This window comes from Fusarium fujikuroi, chromosome FFUJ_chr02 (genome assembly GCF_900079805.1).
Source record: "Fusarium fujikuroi IMI 58289 draft genome, chromosome FFUJ_chr02".
In the NCBI taxonomy this organism is placed as follows: domain Eukaryota; kingdom Fungi; phylum Ascomycota; class Sordariomycetes; order Hypocreales; family Nectriaceae; genus Fusarium; species Fusarium fujikuroi.
Window position 1 is genome coordinate 3,942,727 of NC_036623.1, and position 19,123 is coordinate 3,961,849.

A 19,123-nucleotide genomic window follows, 5' to 3' on the forward strand; every position below is an offset into this window, starting at 1 on the left:
CAGAAATGGTTCCAAGTTATGTAGTTATCATTCCCGACAACGAGATAATGCAACTAGCTAGCTCTTAAAGAACCAACGGTGCATACAACTCCAGGTGATAGTAGTCAATCCTGTTTTACAGTGACTGACACTGGAGGTCAGTGCAAGGGGTTTATCACTTGGTCACCAGAGATAGGGTGACATCAAGGAAATGGACCGATGCCAGCAGAGTTCGATACCTATCTCTGTAAAATCTCCTGAACGCCTTTTTCCAGCAGAAAGCATTGAATTAACCCCTTTGGAAGTAATGCTTGTTTGACACCTAGTGTTGTGTACCTACTTCGACTGCTCGAATATAATACTCACTTGCATGAAATATGGTCAAAAAGCTTCCTAAAGCTCCTGAACAAGCATCTCTTCAGCCTCGACCACTTATGACATCAAAATCATTGTATAGAAAGTTAAATGAGAAACAAAAGTCTAAATTCGGACACATAGGCTTGGTAGACAATGAGCTGAGTATGCCCACAGCGACAGTAACCTAGCATCAACTGGGCCCTTCACTTTGCATGCACAACAACAGCAAAACTGATGCACCTGGCATGCGCCTCGAGGTGCGTGTTGAAGTAAACTCCTGTTGATTTTGACTCATTCAACTTCTCTTTGCTTCCACATCTCTCCCCTTATCCCTCAAGCCCACCAGCATTCGCGATACCTGTTATATAATCCACACTCCGTTGGCTTCAGAGAAGCAATGCGATTGACTTGGTAGATAATCTTTTGCTCAAAAAAAGAATTAATGACTGTATGACTACATAAAAAGTAAAGTAACGCAGATCTAGTGTATAAATTATGTTTCTCTGGTAACTTTACCTTGAGCACCTACTATTCTATATATTCATTGTATGGCTCTGTATCACAGCTTTGTGATGTGAGTCGCATTATCTGACGATGAATCGACCCTGATGACCCAGGGATTATCCCCGAGCCTTTTCTTAAAGGTCTCTTCTATATACTGTTGGTTATGCTGCTGCTGACAGTGATAGTGGCATCAAGCTTGCCTAGCATGGGAAGTGTGTACAGCACCAGTGCGTTTATCAGCATAACATACCTAAGGTAGGTAGTAGCCAAAGCGTCAAGTGGAAATATGACGGAAAGAATTAGCGAGCTAGGTTAGTAACTAGGTAATATCATGGTCAGGTATTGTTCTCATCTCGCTCCTGTCGTGAATACAACGGCTCTGTGTCCCAGACGCTGCATCGTTTCAATTTGCTATCCTGAGCCATGAAAGTCTATCTGAGATAAGTCAGTAGGTCTTTACCTACATGGAGCAAGAAAATATCAGGCCTGATACAACGTATTAAAATAAATTCTGCAAAAGGTATCCTAAATTTATACCAAGTTACTCAAGTTCTGTCTTTTTATCCTCAACGTGTCCTGAATTACTTAAGTCTTTTTATCTCTTAGGATCGAGGTCCTAAGCTTTATTTTCTCCTAGAGGAAGTCTCGAGGATCTTTCTCACTGAGGCATGCCTTCCTGATTGATATTACCTACTAAGGTAGGGAAGCCACATCCTCGATCTCTACAGGTACCTTAACTATATTGGATCTCCCCATCTTCTCTGTCTTCTCCCTGTTTCAACCTCCCATCCTTTTGGAACAAATATTATCACAGTATATTCATATTCAATACCTACCTATTTCATCATGGTTGCTGTTCCTCCTCACATCCTGCGAGCTATCTCGAAGAGTAAAGCAGCAACTCCTGAGCACCGAGAGATAGCACGATCATCTCTTGCACACACAGAACAATTCTTGAAAGACTGCCAGAAGCGTCGGGAGCAGTTTTTGAAAACGTACAACCAAGTTCAGAGGCAGATGATTGTTCCTCCTGAACTCTTTCGGAATGTCATCGCTTCAGATCAAGCCGACAGTGCTCAGCGTACAAGGGCCAAACAAGGCCTTGACCATCTTGAAACCATTATCGGAAAAGTCAGAGGGGCACAGCAGGCGCTGGGCTCTTCGCAGTCCACGGAACCCGGCACCTCATATGCTGTCTCATCGCTAACTGCTACGAACGACCCTCCTTACCGTGCTGTATACGACATACACGAGAGTTCAAACGAGGGTGAACTCCCTGGTGACCTCATTCGTGACAACGGGAAGAAGGAAGCTGAATCAACCAAGCCATCTTCTGATAAGGCTGTCAATGAGGCTTTCGACAACGTCGGACTTGTCTTGGGTTTCTACAAAAAGTTCTTCCAATGGCTGTCAATCGACAACAAGGATATGGACGTCATCAGTACTGTTCACTTTGGTAAACAATACGAAAATGCTTGTGAGTAGCAATCGCAGTGGTCTTGACTTCTACTAACACTATCTATCTAGTCTGGGACCCAGAAAAGCTTCAGATGGTCTTCGGCGACGGCGGCGAGTTTCTCAACAACTTTACCGGATGCATCGATGTCATCGGCCATGAGCTCACACACGCAGTTACAGAGCACACAAGTCCTCTTGACTACTATGGTCAGGCCGGTGCTCTGAACGAGCATGTCTCGGATGTGTTTGGCATCATGGTCAAACAAAGAGTTCAGGACGAGAAATCGGATGTTGCAGACTGGCTAATTGGTGAAGACTGCATTCTTCCTGGAGTCAAGGGCACTGCTCTGCGAAGCATGAAGGAGCCTGGAACTGCCTACGATGATCCCGTTTTTGTAAGTGCAAGCTCCTTCCACCCATCCACCTGCTAATGCATGTCTCTCAGGGCAAAGATCCGCAGGTTGGACACATGAAGCAATTCAGGACAACATATGAGGATAACGGCGGAGTCCACATATATTCCGGGATTCCCAACAAAGCGTTCTATCTGGTTTCTGTGTCGTTCGGAGGATACTCTTAGGAAAAGGCTGGCAAGATCTGGTGGGCAGCTTTGAGGTCAGGCAAAATCCCTCCCAAGTCTACGTTCAAGCAATTTGCAACTGCCACAGTTGACTGTGCGAAAGAGCTTTTCGGGTCGGCTGATGCGGAAAGAGTCAAGAAGGCTTGGCTAGATGTCGGTGTTGACAATGGCGTCAGTACTGATTCAAGTGGAGGTTGGTGCAGTATCCTTTGACGAGATTAGGTGAAGCCTAGAAGATATCCTACAACATTACCTAGTATGCACAGAACCTAAATTATACTAAACTTCCCTAAGCCTTATCAGAGTTATCTTAGTCTGTCGTCCTGTGTTTGTTTTCCTCCCCTAGAACGCCTAGAGAGCGCTTTACCGTTATCCTTCCATGACAGCTCCACTCACCCCCAAGTCGCCAGGGTCGCAATTATTGGTGGGAGAATGGTAATGCGTAGTCCGAGATTGATGAGATGAAAGGCTGAATAGTTGGGCTGTTTCGAATTGTTTCAATCATACGGATACATACGCGCTCTCATGACTGTCACCCACTTGACGGTACGGAGTACAAACAAAAATGATGTTGGCGAAGCTTTATTGAATATGCAAGCATGGATAAGTCAATTATCCTTTCATTAGATAGCCTTCATGACACATACTTGATGAAGCATGTCACTCGTCATTCGTCATATGTAGACATTTCTTTAAGCTTATTCCAATGATGCTTAAGTTAGAGCCAAGGCCAGTTAAGATTAATTCAAGCTTCAGTGTACCTTGGCTACTAAGAAGAACGAGGCCGCGTTTCCGTAGTGGGCGGATTAAAGAATACATGTTGCATCGTCTCCTCTGATGAGACGCCGTCATATTGGGCTCGGGGTATTGCTGGCCGAATACTCGAGATGATCAGACAGTCGATCCGGAGATGCAGTATCCGAGTTCTGTATGTGGTGACTTCTCTCTTTGTTCTGTCAACCTCCCAAAAGGCCAGACCTGAAACTGTTTAATTGGGAGCTAGTAATGAAAACGACCAGCGTTACCGATACTGGCCGAGCGCCGATGGCATGGTCCGGCATTGAGGATCCACTTCTGCTCCGGATTGTTGGCCCACCTCCCGTTTCAACACCGGAGAATTATCCTCTTCGTGTAAAGATGTTTCAGGCCCTTGGAACCACCATCTTGTTCAATGTTGTCGACGGCAATTGATCATCACCGCATCAGGGGTACAGTGTTCGATAATCAGGATGACTGAGCACGACATCTCGCGATGGCTTCATATATAAGAACCTCGCCGTGACCACCAACTCTCCTCTTCTGTCCTTCATCCTTCATCCTTCACTCCTCTTTTCCAACTCTTTTTCAATCGTTACTGTCTGGACTGGTTCCGACTTCCACTCTTTCTTTTTACACAATTTCTCGATATATACACTTAAAATCGTCAACATGAAGTTTCTCGGTCTTCTCAACCTCGCTGCTCTGGTCAGCGCCGTCCCTACTCCTACCTTCCAGGAGGCCGGAAAGACCCTCGGCAAGCGAGCTGCCATCACCGATGCTGCCAACATTGGTTACGCTACGCAGAACGGCGGTACTACCGGTGGTGCTGGTGGTGCTACCGTGACTGTCTCTTCTCTTGCCGAGTTCAGCAAGGCTGCTGAGTCGGAGGGTAAGCAGGTCATCTACGTCAAGGGCCAGATCTCTGGAAACAACAAGATCCGCGTCAAGTCTAACAAGACCATTGTCGGTGCCGCTGGTGCTTCTCTTGACAACATTGGTCTTTACATCAACAAGCAGAAGAACGTTATCGTTCGCAACCTCAAGATCAAGAACGTTGTTGCTGCCAACGGTGATGCTATCGGTATCCAGAAGTCCACCAACGTCTGGGTCGACCACTGTGAGCTGTCCTCCGACCTGTCCAAGGACAAGGACTTCTACGACGGTCTCCTCGATGTCACCCACGCCTCTGACTTCGTCACCGTCTCCAACACCCACCTCCACGACCACCACAAGGCCTCTCTCGTCGGCCACTCCGACAGCAACGGCTCCGAGGACAAGGGCACTCTCCACGTCACGTACGCCAACAACCACTGGTCCAGCATTGGATCTCGAGCTCCCTCTGTCCGTTTCGGTTTCGTCCACGTCTTCAACAACTACTACGAGGATATCAGCGTGACCGGTGTCAACTCCCGCATGGGCGCCCAGGTTCTTGTTGAGTCTACTACCTTCTCTAGCGCTAAGAAGGCTCTCACCTCCAAGGACTCCAAGGAGACTGGCTCCATCTCTGTCAACGATGTCAACCTGGGCGGTTCCACCAACGATGCTCCCAAGGGCTCCATCTCTAAGTCCAACATCCCCTACCAGTACTCTCTTGTCGGCTCCTCCAAGGTCAAGTCGGCTGTTGTTGGTGTTGCTGGTGCCACTCTTAAGCTGTAAGCGGTGATGCTCAATGTCTGGGCTTCTTCGCCATCGCCATCGTTGGTGAAATGAAGAACTTCGTTTACGATGTATATACTTTTTGAAGGAACATAAATAATCAATAGATTACTTATCATATCTTGCCGTCTAAATTCAGTGTGTGTATATTGTCTCTCAAACCGTAGTCCGAGTGATCATTCTTCGTAGAAGGTCAAACGAAAAAGAGACTGAACAAGAATACAAATCCTGAACTCACTGAAGAGGTTTACTCATACACGTACCCAAAGCTGTTCTCACAGTCAATGTAGAAAGGATTGATCTGTAGTGTATGGTGCACATGTCAAGGCCACATTCGGGCTCATCTCATGGTTCTCTTGATACACGGCCTTTCCCCTGATGAAAACCAGTTGCATACCTATGTTTCTTTCGTTGGCCTCAATAACATACGATTTTAGCAACACGAGTTCCCGTAAAAGCCAAAAATACTTCGGGCATCTCCCAAAACCCGATATACTCGGGATCTGTACAGCAACTGGGATTATACGCGGGTTCAAGGTCCACTTACTCCTCAAGTGCGTCAGGTAATAGTCCACCAAGGGGTTCAGCCCGGTCCTGAATGTCAGATTTCTAATGAGCTTATTCTTTCTAAGCATTGGCTGGCAAGATCGTGATTCTCCGGACCGTCAACATGTGTCATGCCGAGCCCCTGAAGCCTCGTTCGCAACCCATCCCAAAATTCCTTCACCCCTCAAGCCTCGGGGAACTCTTGATAGCAACTCGAGCACGTCAGTTGCAGTCAAATCTTGGCAACCCCTGACTACCTCTTCCAGTTTCCTTCCGAGATCATGTTCTCCAGGTCCAAGCATTAGATTCAGCTCAACATCGGCTACCCCCGCTGCGAGCCATAGTATCAGGAGCTTCACCCCTGGGTCACCTCCGAAGGCGCCACAGCCCCAGAGCCCAGTGAAGACGGAATTTCCTTTGTAGGATGAAAACCCATTTGCTGCTTTGTTGAATTCGCGATCAATGTTCCCATGAGATAAGTCGGGTAACCCATCGTTCTCCGAATGGTCGAGCATGTCCATCTCCAAAGCGTCCATGAAGACAAGACGTCCTCCCCTCCATGATTTCTTCCAACCTGCGAAGTCTTCGGATGGCGGCGTGGGACGTATCGTCCATTCAATATTACGCCTTTGACCTTTCATGTCAACCATCGCTCTCGCTCCAGAAACAGTGATGACAGTGTCGTCTGCGAGATGAGGCGCAACCAGGACCACGGGATAAGCTTCAGGAGCAACCCCGACAAAGATTTCTTCTTGTGTGGCGGATTGACCAAACCCGATGACCTTGTTGGATGATACGACAGCTCCTCCTCCTTCACCTTGAACTTCTGGATTATGTGTATTTGATGTATGAGTGTCCAAGAAGTTCACTTGTAGCTTTGCTAACTTGGCAGCTTCTAGTGAGACTGGCTTTCCGAGATGAAGTTCGTATGAGACAGAACCGTGACCCAGTTTGGGTGCAACTTGATGGTCTTCCAAAAGAGTGCTGGCTTCAGGTGTACTCTCAAAGTATGTAAACAAAGCTTCCAAGTACATCTGTACTGCGGAAGGGTGCCGTTGCTCGGATGAGAACCATATGCCCAGATCTTGATATCCGTCGTCAGTCCTTTGAGGTGAGAATGAGCAGAGGAATTGATGTACCACAAGACAAGCAATTTGCCCACGGCTTAGATGAAGTGGATGTCCCGGCTGAAGTAGCTCAAGCTTTCCATCAGGAAAGTAGGCCGGTAACGCGAGTGCAATATCGCGGATCTTTGGCCATATCGCGGTAAGTAGACAAGCTTCGCCTCGCTGTTCAAGAAATCTTTTCAGAAAGCTATAGTCACTATCATGACATGTCTCTGCGTTGGCGGCGATTGTTTGTAACCGATCAATCAGCTGCGCGATGCTCGACACAGGCGTACAGAGAAGGTGTTTCAACAGCGGCCAAAATGATATTTTTCCATTCTCATCTTCTTCGACTTCCGCATCGTCGGGAAGGTCGCTGAAGCGGTCAAGTATACGACACGATGCAGAGTTGGGAAGATGAAAGAACTGCGGGCGAGATGACATTATGATGGTTTGCAGTGGAAGTTAGAGCTTGCAAGATAACATTATTGCTCTGTTGTCTATTTTCGATGGGAGATTTGAAGCAAAACAGATTGGAATGCGTTGTGTTGTAACTAATATATTTGTAGAGCTACTTGTAATGAAGATGAGTCTTCGCCGACAAACGAACCCCTCATCAACTTTCAGCTGAGTTGAGGTCCCCACCAAGACGGAATTCGGTCACCAGCAAAAGGCATTTCCGGACATAAAGTCATGTTCATTGACAAGAACCCTTTTTTAACTCGATTATATTGTATTGACCTAGTAACTACTGAAAAATTGTCGAGTCTTTCGGTATTCTTGGTGTAAATATACCATCAGGGAGAATCTTGTCACTTAGGAATATTGAAAGTCCAGACAACAAGATCAAAGTCCTGTCATTTCTGATCATAATTCACCTGAGAGCACATATATTGATAGAAGATAAATTCTAGCAAGTGTCCTCTCTTCCATCTTCTCTCATTTCGCTCTTGGCCACTTTGTTTACCGTTCATTCTGGCTAAAATAGCATCGATAGATGTATCGACACTCAAGAGCCAATATTCTTTTCACCAAGCCGTGATCATCTTGCTTTCTCAGTCACGACTTCCGCACTTCCGAAAATTATTCTATGAAGTAAGTACTACCTTAGCTATTAGATGCGCGTGCCAAGCACCTACCTTACTTGTCGTTTTTGACTGACCTTTGATCTTCAGGAGAGGAAGGTGCAGTTTCCACACTCTTCAACAATGGATAACCCAAAGCAAGCAGGAGGTGCCCTCGAATGGCCAGATGGAAAGTCCCGTCTCTTTCAAGATCCTTGATTTATTTCCGCCGTTTCATTCGAAAAGAACGGAAAAGCTCGAGAAACAAACCAACTTGAGTTCTGTCCATCATGGCAGACGCACAGAAGGCGGCATCTAGCCCACAAACTCTGGCTTCGGAAAATTCACACGAAATCCAACTGCGTTACGAAATTTCCGCCTCGACCTTCAAGATCCTTCGCCAGATTAAAAGTAAGCCAGATGCTCGTGACATCTTGAGGAATGCATGCTCTGCCACCGAGTTCAAGTCGTTCCCAATGAAAAAGGAGGAGACGGCCTTCTTCAGAGCAATCAACGACAACACCGGCATCCCCTATCAAGTCAAGGAATTCATCTCCCAACCATGGCACAAAGTATACCTCTTGGTTCAGATTGATCTGCTCAAGACTGGTTGGCCCAACAAACTATCGGGGCCTTCGCGAAAAGATCTCACAAAAGAACTCGCCCGCATGTACAAACTCCTCGACCATGTACTGAGGTGCCTCGTCGACATCCTTGGGGAACGAGGCGATGGAAAGGGAGTCTACATAGCTCTCGAAGTGTTGAGGTGTGTCAAAGCTGGAGTTTGGGAGGGAAGCGACAGTCAACTCCTCCAAATCGAGGGCATCGGCCAAGCGAAAAAGGCAAAGCTTGTCAAGGCCAACATCAAGAACATAAAGCAGTTGTCTACGGTTGAATTCTACAACATTGAACGCATTCTTAGTCGAAACCCACCTTTCGGCCAGACTATCCTTCATAAAGTCGCCGGATTTCCTCGTCTCACACTCGACTTTGAGATTATCGGTCCTTACATTCCCGACGCGACTGCCAACTCGAAGTCAATTGTTCCGCACGAAGACAACCGGCCTGTAACAGACACGACAAAACCCAGTCAACCTCTTTGGATTGCTCGAGCTGTTCTCGGATTCGACAATGAGAAGTTACCTCACTGGAGGGGCCGCACACCCTGGCTCACATTACTTGTCCAAGGGGATGACGGACGACTTGTTTGGTTCTGGCGAGGAAGTGCTAAAAAGGTGGTTGACAAGAAAGAGATCATTATCGGTTTGGGCGCCAAGCGTGACGAAAAACTGCAGGTTTCCTTTGCATGCGAAGAGATTGTTGGTACTTTGATCAAAAAAGATATTCGAGTGTCAGTGTGAGGGATCTGCTCAAGGGAGGGTTATGTTCGTCACATGGGCAAGATGCAAGAAAGGTTGTTGCTAAAGATAGCATATTCACAGCTCCCTCTGACATTTCCAACTGATATTATCAATACTAATTGTTCTAAAGCCATGCTCCTTATGACACCCTCTCGTCAGGCCAACTTCTCCATCATCACAAGGTTATCGAATCACTACTCCTTTGGCAGCATTAGTGTGACGAGGCATAATCCTTATTGACAATGCAAGGATACGAAATTCGAGGATCATCAACACCACTTCCCAAAGTGAAACTGTTCAATGAGAGGAGCCGTGAATTGGCTAGCATATTCTCGGTGCCACCAGCGCCACCTCCACCGCTCAATGCTCAAAACATTTGGGCCCTGTGGAACATTTTAGCTGGATTAAAGACCCTGTATCCTGGAACAAGCCCCAAGTTTTGCGGCAATTTTCGCATAAGTCACCTGTCACTTATTGAGGCCTTCACCCAAGCCAAGTGATATCCAACAGAATGGGTGATGGATCAATCAGCCTTGCACGTTGAGCTTCAGTCCCTTTCCGACTAGGGTGAACTCTGTCGGTGATCTAAATTCGGGACAGCAGAAGAGTCGATGAATGTCACTTGTGACATTGGATGGGACGGGACAATAATTGCTCTAGTGCAAGCGGCCGACACGAGATGAGTCTCATAGGGCAGAGCATTAGTGCGTCAACGGCTCAATATCGTTGGACGGTAAATTTGGAACCCCCGGCCTTGCAGGGCAAACAAGAGAAAAGCCTAATCTTAACTTTGTTCAGCGGCTGTTTCACCCCTCAGCCTTTTTCCATCTGTTTGGTCGACTCAACCTACAACTCATCCACTGCATGCAACCAGCCTTGCAGTAACAGCGTTACACTGCAGTCCAACTATGCAAGTTGTGTAATGGGCCAAATGCGAGGTACGAGACTAGACCTGGGTTCATGGCCTTGTGACCGATCTTTGTGAAAAAGATCATCTTCCGACTTCCCTCCTCGTCTGCTCATCTCTTAGACCAGGGCAGGCTATCTAGGATCGATGCAGGGATCCCAAGCAGCTGAACCCCAGTCCCCACCAACTTATAGAGAGCAACACTGCTAAATTCTTTGGTTCATGGACGGTGCATGATGATCGGGCAGAATTTGAGTATAGTCTTATTCGGAATGTGGTTGGGCCGGTCTGACACTCGCACTCATGCCCTATTTTGGTATCTCACGTTGACTGAATATGGGAACTCGTCTCGACGTAGATCTCCAACTCGAGGACATAGACTAGAAGCTTGGTATTAGTCACCGAAGGTAGACACATCACAGAGAAGTCACAGCTGCCTATAGTTCGGCGAGGTATGGTGGCGACCTGCTGCAATTTGTATTGGTGGATGGTCGTGCCTCCAGCACAGACGGATATGGTACCCGCACGAAGCCATCGTCAAGATGGAGCTTCCACCTTTGACCCTGGAGATATTTGGTGGCGTACATTTGATGCATTAGCATATTAACATACCCAGCTAGTTGATTCTAACTGGCCTGTGACTCGACGGCTGGCTTTCAGCCGTTCCCGTAGGTAGCAGCCTGTTAATACCAGTACTCTTATAAGAAGAGAAAATCTCCTGTTCAGTTTGACCAGTCTGCTTCGCCCGCCAGAATTCTCTCAACCCAATCGTTTTAGGTGGATCAAACCCTCTTATACAGTCTCTCAAATATGCTGCGATCAACTCTTCTCCTCGCCCTCGCGGGCTTGACCTTCGCGGCTGATAGCGTTCACTTCAGCAACTCCAAAGCAGCACAGCCAAAGGGTCTTCCCCTTCTCTCTGGCTTCACTCCTCGCCCTCAGACCCTCAGCATGGCTGGTTCTTGCCCCGCTGGCAAGACATCATGCGATAGCGGCTGCATGGATGCAGGCGCTCAGTGCTGTAACAAGGGAACAGGAGCCTATTGTGACGATGGCTATCATTGTCAAGCTGAAGGCTGCTGTGAGGATGGCAAGCTATGCTCTGGCCCTCCCACTGGCTGCACACCGGGCAAGGAGCTCTGCGGCGCGTATTGCGTTACTAAGGGCGAGTGTGTCAGCGGCGGAAGTGGTGGCTCTTCTGGTGGCTCCTCCGGTGGTTCTTCAGGGGGCTCATGCTTGAGCTTCCAGGAGACCTGTGGTGACGGTTGCATGCCCAAGGGCATGGTTTGTTGCGATACTGGCTACTGTCTCCGTGGCCAGACCTGCGGCTCCGGTGGAACTTGCAAGTATGGCTCCGGCTCTGGTGGCAGTTCAGGAGGTTCGTCTGGCGGCTCATCCGGCGGCTCGTCTGGTGGTAGCTGCGCGACTTACCAAGAGAAGTGTGGCGATGGCTGCATGCCCAAGGGAATGGTCTGCTGTGATACCGGATACTGTCTGTCTGGGCAAATCTGTAGAAGCGACGGTACTTGCGGCTATCGCTCAAGCGGAGGTAGCAGTGGTGGTGGCTCAAGTGGCGGCTCCGACGACGACGATGACAAGTCCAGCTTCACTCGAGAGTCCCCGACACTTACCTTCGACTCTCCCTCATTCACGGCCCCTTCGATCGAGCCTGTCCCCACGATCGATGACAACAAGTTCTCTACATTCTCTTCGTCTGCTGAACCTACCGGTCTCAGATCTGGTGGCGACGATGATGGAGACAGCGGCAGCAGTAGCAGCAGCAGCGACAATGGAGGAAGCAATAGTGGCTCTATCTTGGTGCCTAGCTTCTTCATGGGCCTCGTTGCCATGGTTCCTCTTTTCCTTTAAGCCGTGACTTTAGCAACTCCAGACGGTCGTCAAGATTGTACGGTTACCTTAGCGATACAGACAAGCTGAGCAGGTATTATGGCCTGGAGTCTTTGGAGCAATGCAGGAGCTGGAAATAATGAACAATCATGGATTGATCTTGGAAATATTCTTGGTACATACCTTAGTTTCAACTCAATATACCCCCTGAATCAATCAATGAGCCAAGCTTCGTCCTTGTAATACCCGCCTTAATTACTTCACTACTCTTCAAACAACAGACGCAACCCGGAACTCTCAGAATGCCAGTTCACCGGACCGGGAGGACATACATAGTAAAAGTCAAAATAGTTCGATTCTGCGTCCCCCTACTTCGACAGTAGGCTATTTATATGCTTGAAGAAGTGGGTAGACTGGTGAGCCGTGATTTTCCCTCCTTTTGCCATGCGCTTAAATTGTGAATAAAGAAAGTTTGATGTTACATGATGACGTTTCTCTCCGTTATCCCCCAGCTCTGTGAGCAAGGCCGTCTCGGATCCTCCTGAGATCCCTATAATACATCCGCTGAACGCCGATAATCATGGTAGTGTGGAATGTTCATGTGATGGTTGAGTGATGAGCTGATACAAGGTTCATTTCATCTCGTTCCGTCCGTAATATGCCATGGGCTATTTTAGGATTTTATCCCTATCGCTTAGCAGCCTGGTTGAAGCTCTCAATCACTGTCTCCTTGACACCGGGCTTCGCCTGGCCATCAAGCTCTGAGGGTGTATCAGTTCCAGCCTCCAAGCCTTCCTTCTTGGGCTCGACAAGAGACTTGGCCATAGTTTGTGCCTGGGCCTGGCCAACCTTGCCGAAAACACTCAGTCCAGTGGCAATCATGCCGCTGATATCTCCAACATTGCCGGGAACAACGACAGCCGTGCTTTCGCGAGCCAGCTTGCCAAAGGCATCGACGTACTTCTCAGCAACTCTCAAGCTGACGGCAGCCTGGGCACCAGCATCACCCTTCAGGATACTCTCAGAGACAGCATCGATACCCTGAGCAGTGGCAGTAGCCTTGAGGCGAATGGCTTCGGCTTCACCATCGGCTTCGTTGATTCGCTCGGCGCGCAAAGCTTCGGAAGCAAGAATGACACTCTGCTTCTTACCCTCAGCGATGTTGATGGCGCTTTGTCGCTGACCCTCGGATTCGAGAATCTCAGCACGCTTGGAACGTTCGGCAGTGACCTGTCGGTGCATGGCCTCGACAACGGCGCCAGGAGCATGGATATCTCGAATCTCGTAACGCAAGCAGGTCACACCCCATGCTTCGGCCGCATCGTTGATAGCAGCGGTGATGTTGGTGTTGAGGGCAGCACGCTCCTTGAGAACGTGGTCGAGAGTCAATTGACCGATCTCGGATCGCATGGTCGTCTGGGCAAGCTGAGAAATGGCATATTCGGCATCTTCAACTCCATAGCTATTGGAATACAAGTTTTGGGTCAGTCAAATGTCCATCACGTACTCAATTGCTCTTCAGAGTTGGATAACTCACCTTGCCTTATACGCATCGAAGACACGGGTGAACAAAACACCGTCAAGCTCTAGAGTAACGTTGTCCGCGGTGATGGCGCTTTGGCTAGGTATCTCAATGGCAACTTCCTTGAGGCTTTTGACGTATGCGATTCGATCGATAAATGGCACGAGGATAGCCAGACCGGGGTCAAGAATACGGTTAAACTTTCCCATGCGCTCAACGATCCAAGCCGTCTGCTGAGGCACAAACCGGACCACGGTATTGGCCGGCAACCGGGGCTTCGAGAAGTATGAAGGCAGGACGGGAGATCCGAAGCCGGAGGGGAGCAGAGCATGGTTGGTGGTGCTGAAGGATCGGTGCGCAGCGATAGATCGAGCTGTGATGGCGGCGGCAGCTGTGATGAGACGCGATTGCGGCGCCCTGAGGGCTGTCCGCGCAAGGGACATGGCCATGATATAGAGAGTTCGAGTCTGTTGAAGTTCACGATTCCAGAATGACGTCCTCTCCTCCGGGCCAGTGGGAAAAACACTCTTGTCTGTGGTCGGGTGAGCTCAGAGCTTCCTTTGAATATTCCGACGTTTGCCCGCTCGACCAGGCAAGCTTGATGTGACGCGGGTGGCTAGTGACAAGCTATTTGCCTCGGCTTTCTGTGGCTGTGCTTCAGTATCGAAAGAGGTGTTGGCGGGGTACTCTTGCTTGCTCTTACTTATCAGGACAATTCACCGCCTTCCTTTCTGCTTGTTTGCCCCGCGACTGTGACTGGATCCCGCCAAACCAAACCAAACCAAAGTCACCCAATATCAACCGCCGCTACACCAACGTCATCTATCGCGAAACTTCGTTTCTTACTCCTCCACGATTTTTGACCTCCGATACCTAAAATCCCACAGTATTTGACCAACAATAATCCGCTACCCAACCAAGTTTCCTTTGAGTAACCGAACACAATGTCTGCCAAGGTTCCTCGCAACTTTCGCCTACTGGAGGAGCTCGAGAAGGGAGAGAAGGGTCTCGGCGCTGAGGCCTGCAGTTACGGACTGGAGGACCCTGAAGATCTTCTCATGAGCAAATGGAACGGCACAATTCTTGGACCTCCTCATGTATGTGCCCCGCTCTAGCATATTGAAGTAATCGAAATTACTATAGATTCGCGAAGATCATCGCTAACCTACCCTGGTTCAGTCTGTCCACGAGAACCGTATCTACAGTGTTAAGATGCACTGCGGTCCCGAGTACCCTGACAAGCCTCCTTCGATCCAGTTCATCAGCCAGGTCAACTTGCCCTGTGTCAACCCCACCAACGGCATCGTCGATCCCAACCAACTGCCCTGCCTCGCCCAGTGGAAGCGCGAGAACACCATGGAGACTGTGCTCATAGAGTTGCGACGGTATACCAGCCTCATATTCAAGCAAGAAAAACGACATTGTATTAACATCCTGCAGATACATGGCCTCGTCCCAGAACAAGAAGATCGCCCAGCCCCCTGAGGGCTCTACCTACTTCTAAGTCACGAACACCTCTACACGCCGTTATGTCAAGATAAACCCCACACGATGAATCAATGAATCGAACTTAAAGATCAACAAAGTCTTTTAAGATGGAGTAAGAAAGAAGCCAACAGGCCATACTCCGCTATTGCTCGAGAATATATGCGATTATATCAATCGCGAACTACAATATGATATACAAAGCTGCAGAGTGCCTCTCCCTTCCCTTCCGTCTTCATCACATTACAGTCCCAGTATCCACCAATTCCTATTGGCTTTTCGTCACGTTCGTCAAAGAACAAATTGCTACCCGCTCTTGCGCCTGTCCTCAGAACCAATCCCAGACCCGATGACTCAAAGCAAAGTCGATTTTCGTAGAGATGGTATAAGGCTAGACGTTTCGAGATATCCTAAGAGGGTCGGGCATAGTCGTTTAGGGAAATTTCTCCGTTCCACTTTCATGACAAAGGGGCCTTAGATATCCCCAGTACGCCGCTTTAGCTGATGTACTCCAAGAAAGATAAAAGAGTAAATCGCAGGTAATCATCGCCGACAAAGGAAAATGTTTGATGTGCGTGATCATCAAAGTGACCGAGGTATCCAAGAAATAAAATACTCCAATCCCCATAATGCTGTTTTGAAACATGTATAAATGAAAAGTGAACGTTGGTGAAACGTATCGTAAATCGCAGATGATATGTTATGATGTCTAGTCCTCAAACCCCCATTTCGCAGGGGGTCCAACAGCACTCAGACGAGCCATCTTCTTGTTGACTCTAGGAGCCGCAGTCGAAAGAGCATCAGGAGAGATGGGGCTGTCAGGTCGAGGAACGCCAACCTCGAGATTCTCGCTATGAGGTTGAGGGCTTCGTTGACGCGATCGGCTCGTTTGGCGCTTCACAACTGACTGACGCTCCTTTCGATTGCTGTGGCGACGCTGCTGGGTGTACATGACACCCTCAGGGACAACCTCTGAACCCTCAGATTCGTCTTCGAACTCGTAGTCGTAGAAGTCGCTCAGATCAGGGCTGGGCTCAGCATCCTCGATGGAGTGCTCTGCCGCAAGACCCTTATCGATATAAAGAAGAATACGCTCGCGCTGGTGGTGATCATTGTTATGAGGTTTAGGCTCATGAACCTTTTTATTAGAGTGATGTGTAGAAGTGGTTGCTTCGGATTTGCCAGACCAATTTTGGTGACTCAGGTCGATAACGGTAGTGCCATCAGCAGCAACAGTTGTCTTATCCTTGAAGGTAGGAGGAGCTGGGAAGTCCAGGTCAAGATCGAAGGTCTCTTCGGTGATGGTGGCCTCGGAGGGCTTCGACTGGTGACCCTTATGATTGGCTTTCTCGTGTCGGCTGTTCTCTTCCATCTCAGAGAGGATAGAGCCGCGCATGATCTGTCGCTTATGGCGGAGGGCGGCCAGAAGCATCTCCTCCTGGCGTGTAACAGCCATAAAGCGGTTATGGCTTCCCTTGCCATCGATAGAAGAGTGTGCAGAGCGAATGTAGAAGTCGACGGAGCTTGGGCTCAGAGGGGGCGTGGGCGCATCGGCGTTGGTAGAGGTAGATTCGTGGGGAACGTATCTCATCGCAGGAAGGAAGTCGAGCTCTGGTTCAGGATCGTTCTCAGAATCCGCTTCCTTGTCTTGCTCGGAATCAGTAGAATCTGAACGTCCCTGGTCGGGATACAAGGCGACAACCTTTGCTTCTTGAGAGTTGAAACTTGGCTTGCTTTGCCATGTATTCGACGTGTTTGCTGACGAGCTGGATATGCTTTGTGATGGTGATTGCCCAGCGGTACCCTCCTGAATCGTGTTCGTCGAGCTTCCAGAAAGGGAACTGGTTCGCGGGGCCACGATAGGATTTCGATGGTGGCCATTGGGGATGGTCAGATAATTGTTGGAGCTTGATGTTCGCTTGCTCGATCTGCTGAGTCGCTTTGAGCTGTTATCGGCACTCGAGCTCGTTCGAGCGGTGCTTGGGCGGAAGTCGATAGAAGATCCAGCTTCCGATGTGGCATACTCTGGAATCGATGCAGGGCCCTTTGAAGATGAGTCAATGTAAACATCATCTTCGGAGTCCGAAGAGAGCGATAGAACACTCTTTTCCTGAAGATCCGACTCCTGGAAACTCCTGCTGGTGCGCTTCGAAGCCTTAGACGTCCTGGTGTGTCTACTAGAAACACTAGCAGCGCAGTCTGTTGGTGAGGATTGACCAGGTTTGCTGGCCAAGATAGCTTGGGGTGTTTGGGGTAAATTGCGTTTAGCGTATTGTGAAATGATTTGCTCGTCATGAGCCGGTGGTATGGGTCGATGCTCATGCTTGCTTTGATGAGAAACAGTGGGTTTGAGTTGAAGCAAGTCTTTGGATTTAGACTTCTTCACGGTCTTTTCTACCGGATCCGGCAGATCCAGCTCATCGTCAGCGATTGAACGGAAAGACATTTGCTCGTAATGCTCGTAGAGGTTAGGTAGCCCGTTTAGGTGGTTGTGTGGTCTGCGGTTGTTGCTTTCGCCCGTCTTTGGTCGATTGGCATCTTCCGAGTTCATTGACCTCAGACTCTCCTTCGTAGGCCGCCTTGAAAGCTTGCCTCGTAGAGATGGTGTGCTTGTTGGCGACAGGATAGACGGTGATCGAACAACTTGGCCCAGCATCGGACCCTCCCATTGAGGCTCGGTCTTCTTGCCTCGAGATCGCCCCATGAGATGGGACAGATCCAGTTTTGCAGGCTTCTTTTTCCTTAGCTTAGCCTCCGCAATGGAGTTCTCCATATCCAGCATTCTTTCCGCTTTCGACGGTAGTCCTTTCGCCATGGCCGAAGCCGACGTCTGCTGGGATATGGCGAGGGGTTGCTTAGTCTTGTCATACCAAGAATGAAGCGTCGAAGAAGACTGTCGTTTCCGGAGAATGCTTGTCATGTCAGACATATCCTCGTCGTACTCATCAGTAGGCGCTCCATTGACTCTGAATTGGCGCGGCACGATCTCCGACTCATCTCCCCATTCCCGCATTCCACGATCATGTCTCACAGGAGAGCCATGGCCATGGCTGTGGCTCAGCTGCGTCTGGGATGTCTCAGGACCGCCAGGTGCCGCCAGGTTGACCTTTGAGCTGGAGAAGTTGTCCCATTGCTGAGGAGCGTCGATGTTAAGAGCTGTCGATCCGAGAATCTTTTGAGCTTTGCTCATGGGCGGTGCGGTGACGGTCACCTTTGGAGGCTGCTTCTTGCGGCCTGGGAATGCAAACTTGCCCATGATTCCGGCGACGTCTCTCGGTTAAATCCTGTCTTCCGTCGCCAGATTGAATATTATCCCCCCGTGGGGAGTCTCTCGTCAGCACAAGGTCAACTGTCTTTCGCCCAACATGTGGGAGAAGAGCGGTGTCGTTGGAGAGATAACTGGGAGTTTGATAATCTGCTGCCAAGGAGGCGCTTCGTGGGTTCTAAATATTATCGCGGTAGATGGCAATCCCGGAAAATATTAGTCGTCGATCGCAAGCGATTTGCCGATGGGGCGCTGCTAAATAATATTAAGAAGTCGCCTCGTCCTTTGGTGTTTTCCAGACTAGTCTTATTGGCGTGCCATATCGAGCCAGGGATTCGTTATGGTATATTCGATCTGCCGTGCGATATCAATCTCGCTTTGCTGCGTATCTTCCCCTCACAGAGTTCCCGCTAGATGGAACGAACGACCATTAACGATATTGAATAACAAGTATAGGAGGGGGGAAGAGTTGGAGGGGGATTCAGAGGAATAAGAAGCAGATGTCGAGATGAATAGGGACGGTGAAAGTCCAGGTGGGTTCAGCAGACTTGGATCTGGCTTGACATGGGTATTAGTTAGTTACGGGGGTGTAACAGTTGAGGAGGCGTGCGCTAAGAGGGAGAGGGTGTGAGATGATGATCAAGAAGAGCCTGAAGACTTGCTCTCTCCCTCTTTCTCTGCCTTCAATTCAATCCCCGGTCGCAATCTGCTTAAATCCCGCCCGAG

At 49.0% G+C, this 19,123-nt stretch overlaps 8 protein-coding genes; 5 read left to right on the forward strand and 3 right to left on the reverse strand.

Annotated features, from left to right (window-relative positions):
- Positions 1–1,686: 1,686 nt before the first annotated feature.
- On the forward strand, positions 1,687–2,878 carry FFUJ_04118 (related to extracellular metalloproteinase; the record flags this gene model as incomplete). XM_023572634.1 has 3 exons in its annotated part: positions 1,687–2,317; positions 2,368–2,693; positions 2,744–2,878. 3 exons carry the CDS (start codon positions 1,687–1,689, stop codon positions 2,876–2,878), a joined length of 1,092 nt encoding a protein of 363 aa, XP_023426722.1.
- A 1,428-nt stretch (positions 2,879–4,306) lies between these two features.
- On the forward strand, positions 4,307–5,293 carry FFUJ_04117 (probable pectate lyase 1; the record flags this gene model as incomplete). Its single annotated transcript, XM_023572635.1, has 1 exon — positions 4,307–5,293. The coding sequence occupies one exon, from the start codon at positions 4,307–4,309 to the stop codon at positions 5,291–5,293; it is 987 nt and encodes a 328-aa protein (XP_023426723.1).
- Positions 5,294–5,958: 665 nt separating this feature from the next.
- On the reverse strand, positions 5,959–7,389 carry FFUJ_04116 (uncharacterized protein; the record flags this gene model as incomplete). The annotated part of the gene is made up of 1 exon (XM_023572636.1): positions 5,959–7,389. The coding sequence occupies one exon, from the start codon at positions 7,387–7,389 to the stop codon at positions 5,959–5,961; it is 1,431 nt and encodes a 476-aa protein (XP_023426724.1).
- Positions 7,390–8,299: 910 nt separating this feature from the next.
- On the forward strand, positions 8,300–9,370 carry FFUJ_04115 (related to HFM1-DNA/RNA helicase; the record flags this gene model as incomplete). Its single annotated transcript, XM_023572637.1, has 1 exon — positions 8,300–9,370. The coding sequence occupies one exon, from the start codon at positions 8,300–8,302 to the stop codon at positions 9,368–9,370; it is 1,071 nt and encodes a 356-aa protein (XP_023426725.1).
- Positions 9,371–11,087: 1,717 nt separating this feature from the next.
- On the forward strand, positions 11,088–12,146 carry FFUJ_04114 (uncharacterized protein; the record flags this gene model as incomplete). The annotated part of the gene is made up of 1 exon (XM_023572638.1): positions 11,088–12,146. The coding sequence occupies one exon, from the start codon at positions 11,088–11,090 to the stop codon at positions 12,144–12,146; it is 1,059 nt and encodes a 352-aa protein (XP_023426726.1).
- A 666-nt stretch (positions 12,147–12,812) lies between these two features.
- Positions 12,813–14,096, reverse strand: FFUJ_04113 (related to stomatin family, may link integral membrane proteins to the peripheral cytoskeleton; the record flags this gene model as incomplete). XM_023572639.1 has 2 exons in its annotated part: positions 12,813–13,587; positions 13,663–14,096. 2 exons carry the CDS (start codon positions 14,094–14,096, stop codon positions 12,813–12,815), a joined length of 1,209 nt encoding a protein of 402 aa, XP_023426727.1.
- A 495-nt stretch (positions 14,097–14,591) lies between these two features.
- On the forward strand, positions 14,592–15,151 carry FFUJ_04112 (probable ubiquitin-conjugating enzyme E2; the record flags this gene model as incomplete). XM_023572642.1 has 3 exons in its annotated part: positions 14,592–14,744; positions 14,827–15,032; positions 15,088–15,151. The coding sequence occupies 3 exons, from the start codon at positions 14,592–14,594 to the stop codon at positions 15,149–15,151; spliced, it is 423 nt and encodes a 140-aa protein (XP_023426728.1).
- Positions 15,152–15,841: 690 nt separating this feature from the next.
- FFUJ_04111 (uncharacterized protein) lies at positions 15,842–18,388 on the reverse strand (the record flags this gene model as incomplete). The annotated part of the gene is made up of 1 exon (XM_023572643.1): positions 15,842–18,388. The coding sequence occupies one exon, from the start codon at positions 18,386–18,388 to the stop codon at positions 15,842–15,844; it is 2,547 nt and encodes an 848-aa protein (XP_023426729.1).
- Positions 18,389–19,123: the final 735 nt, after the last annotated feature.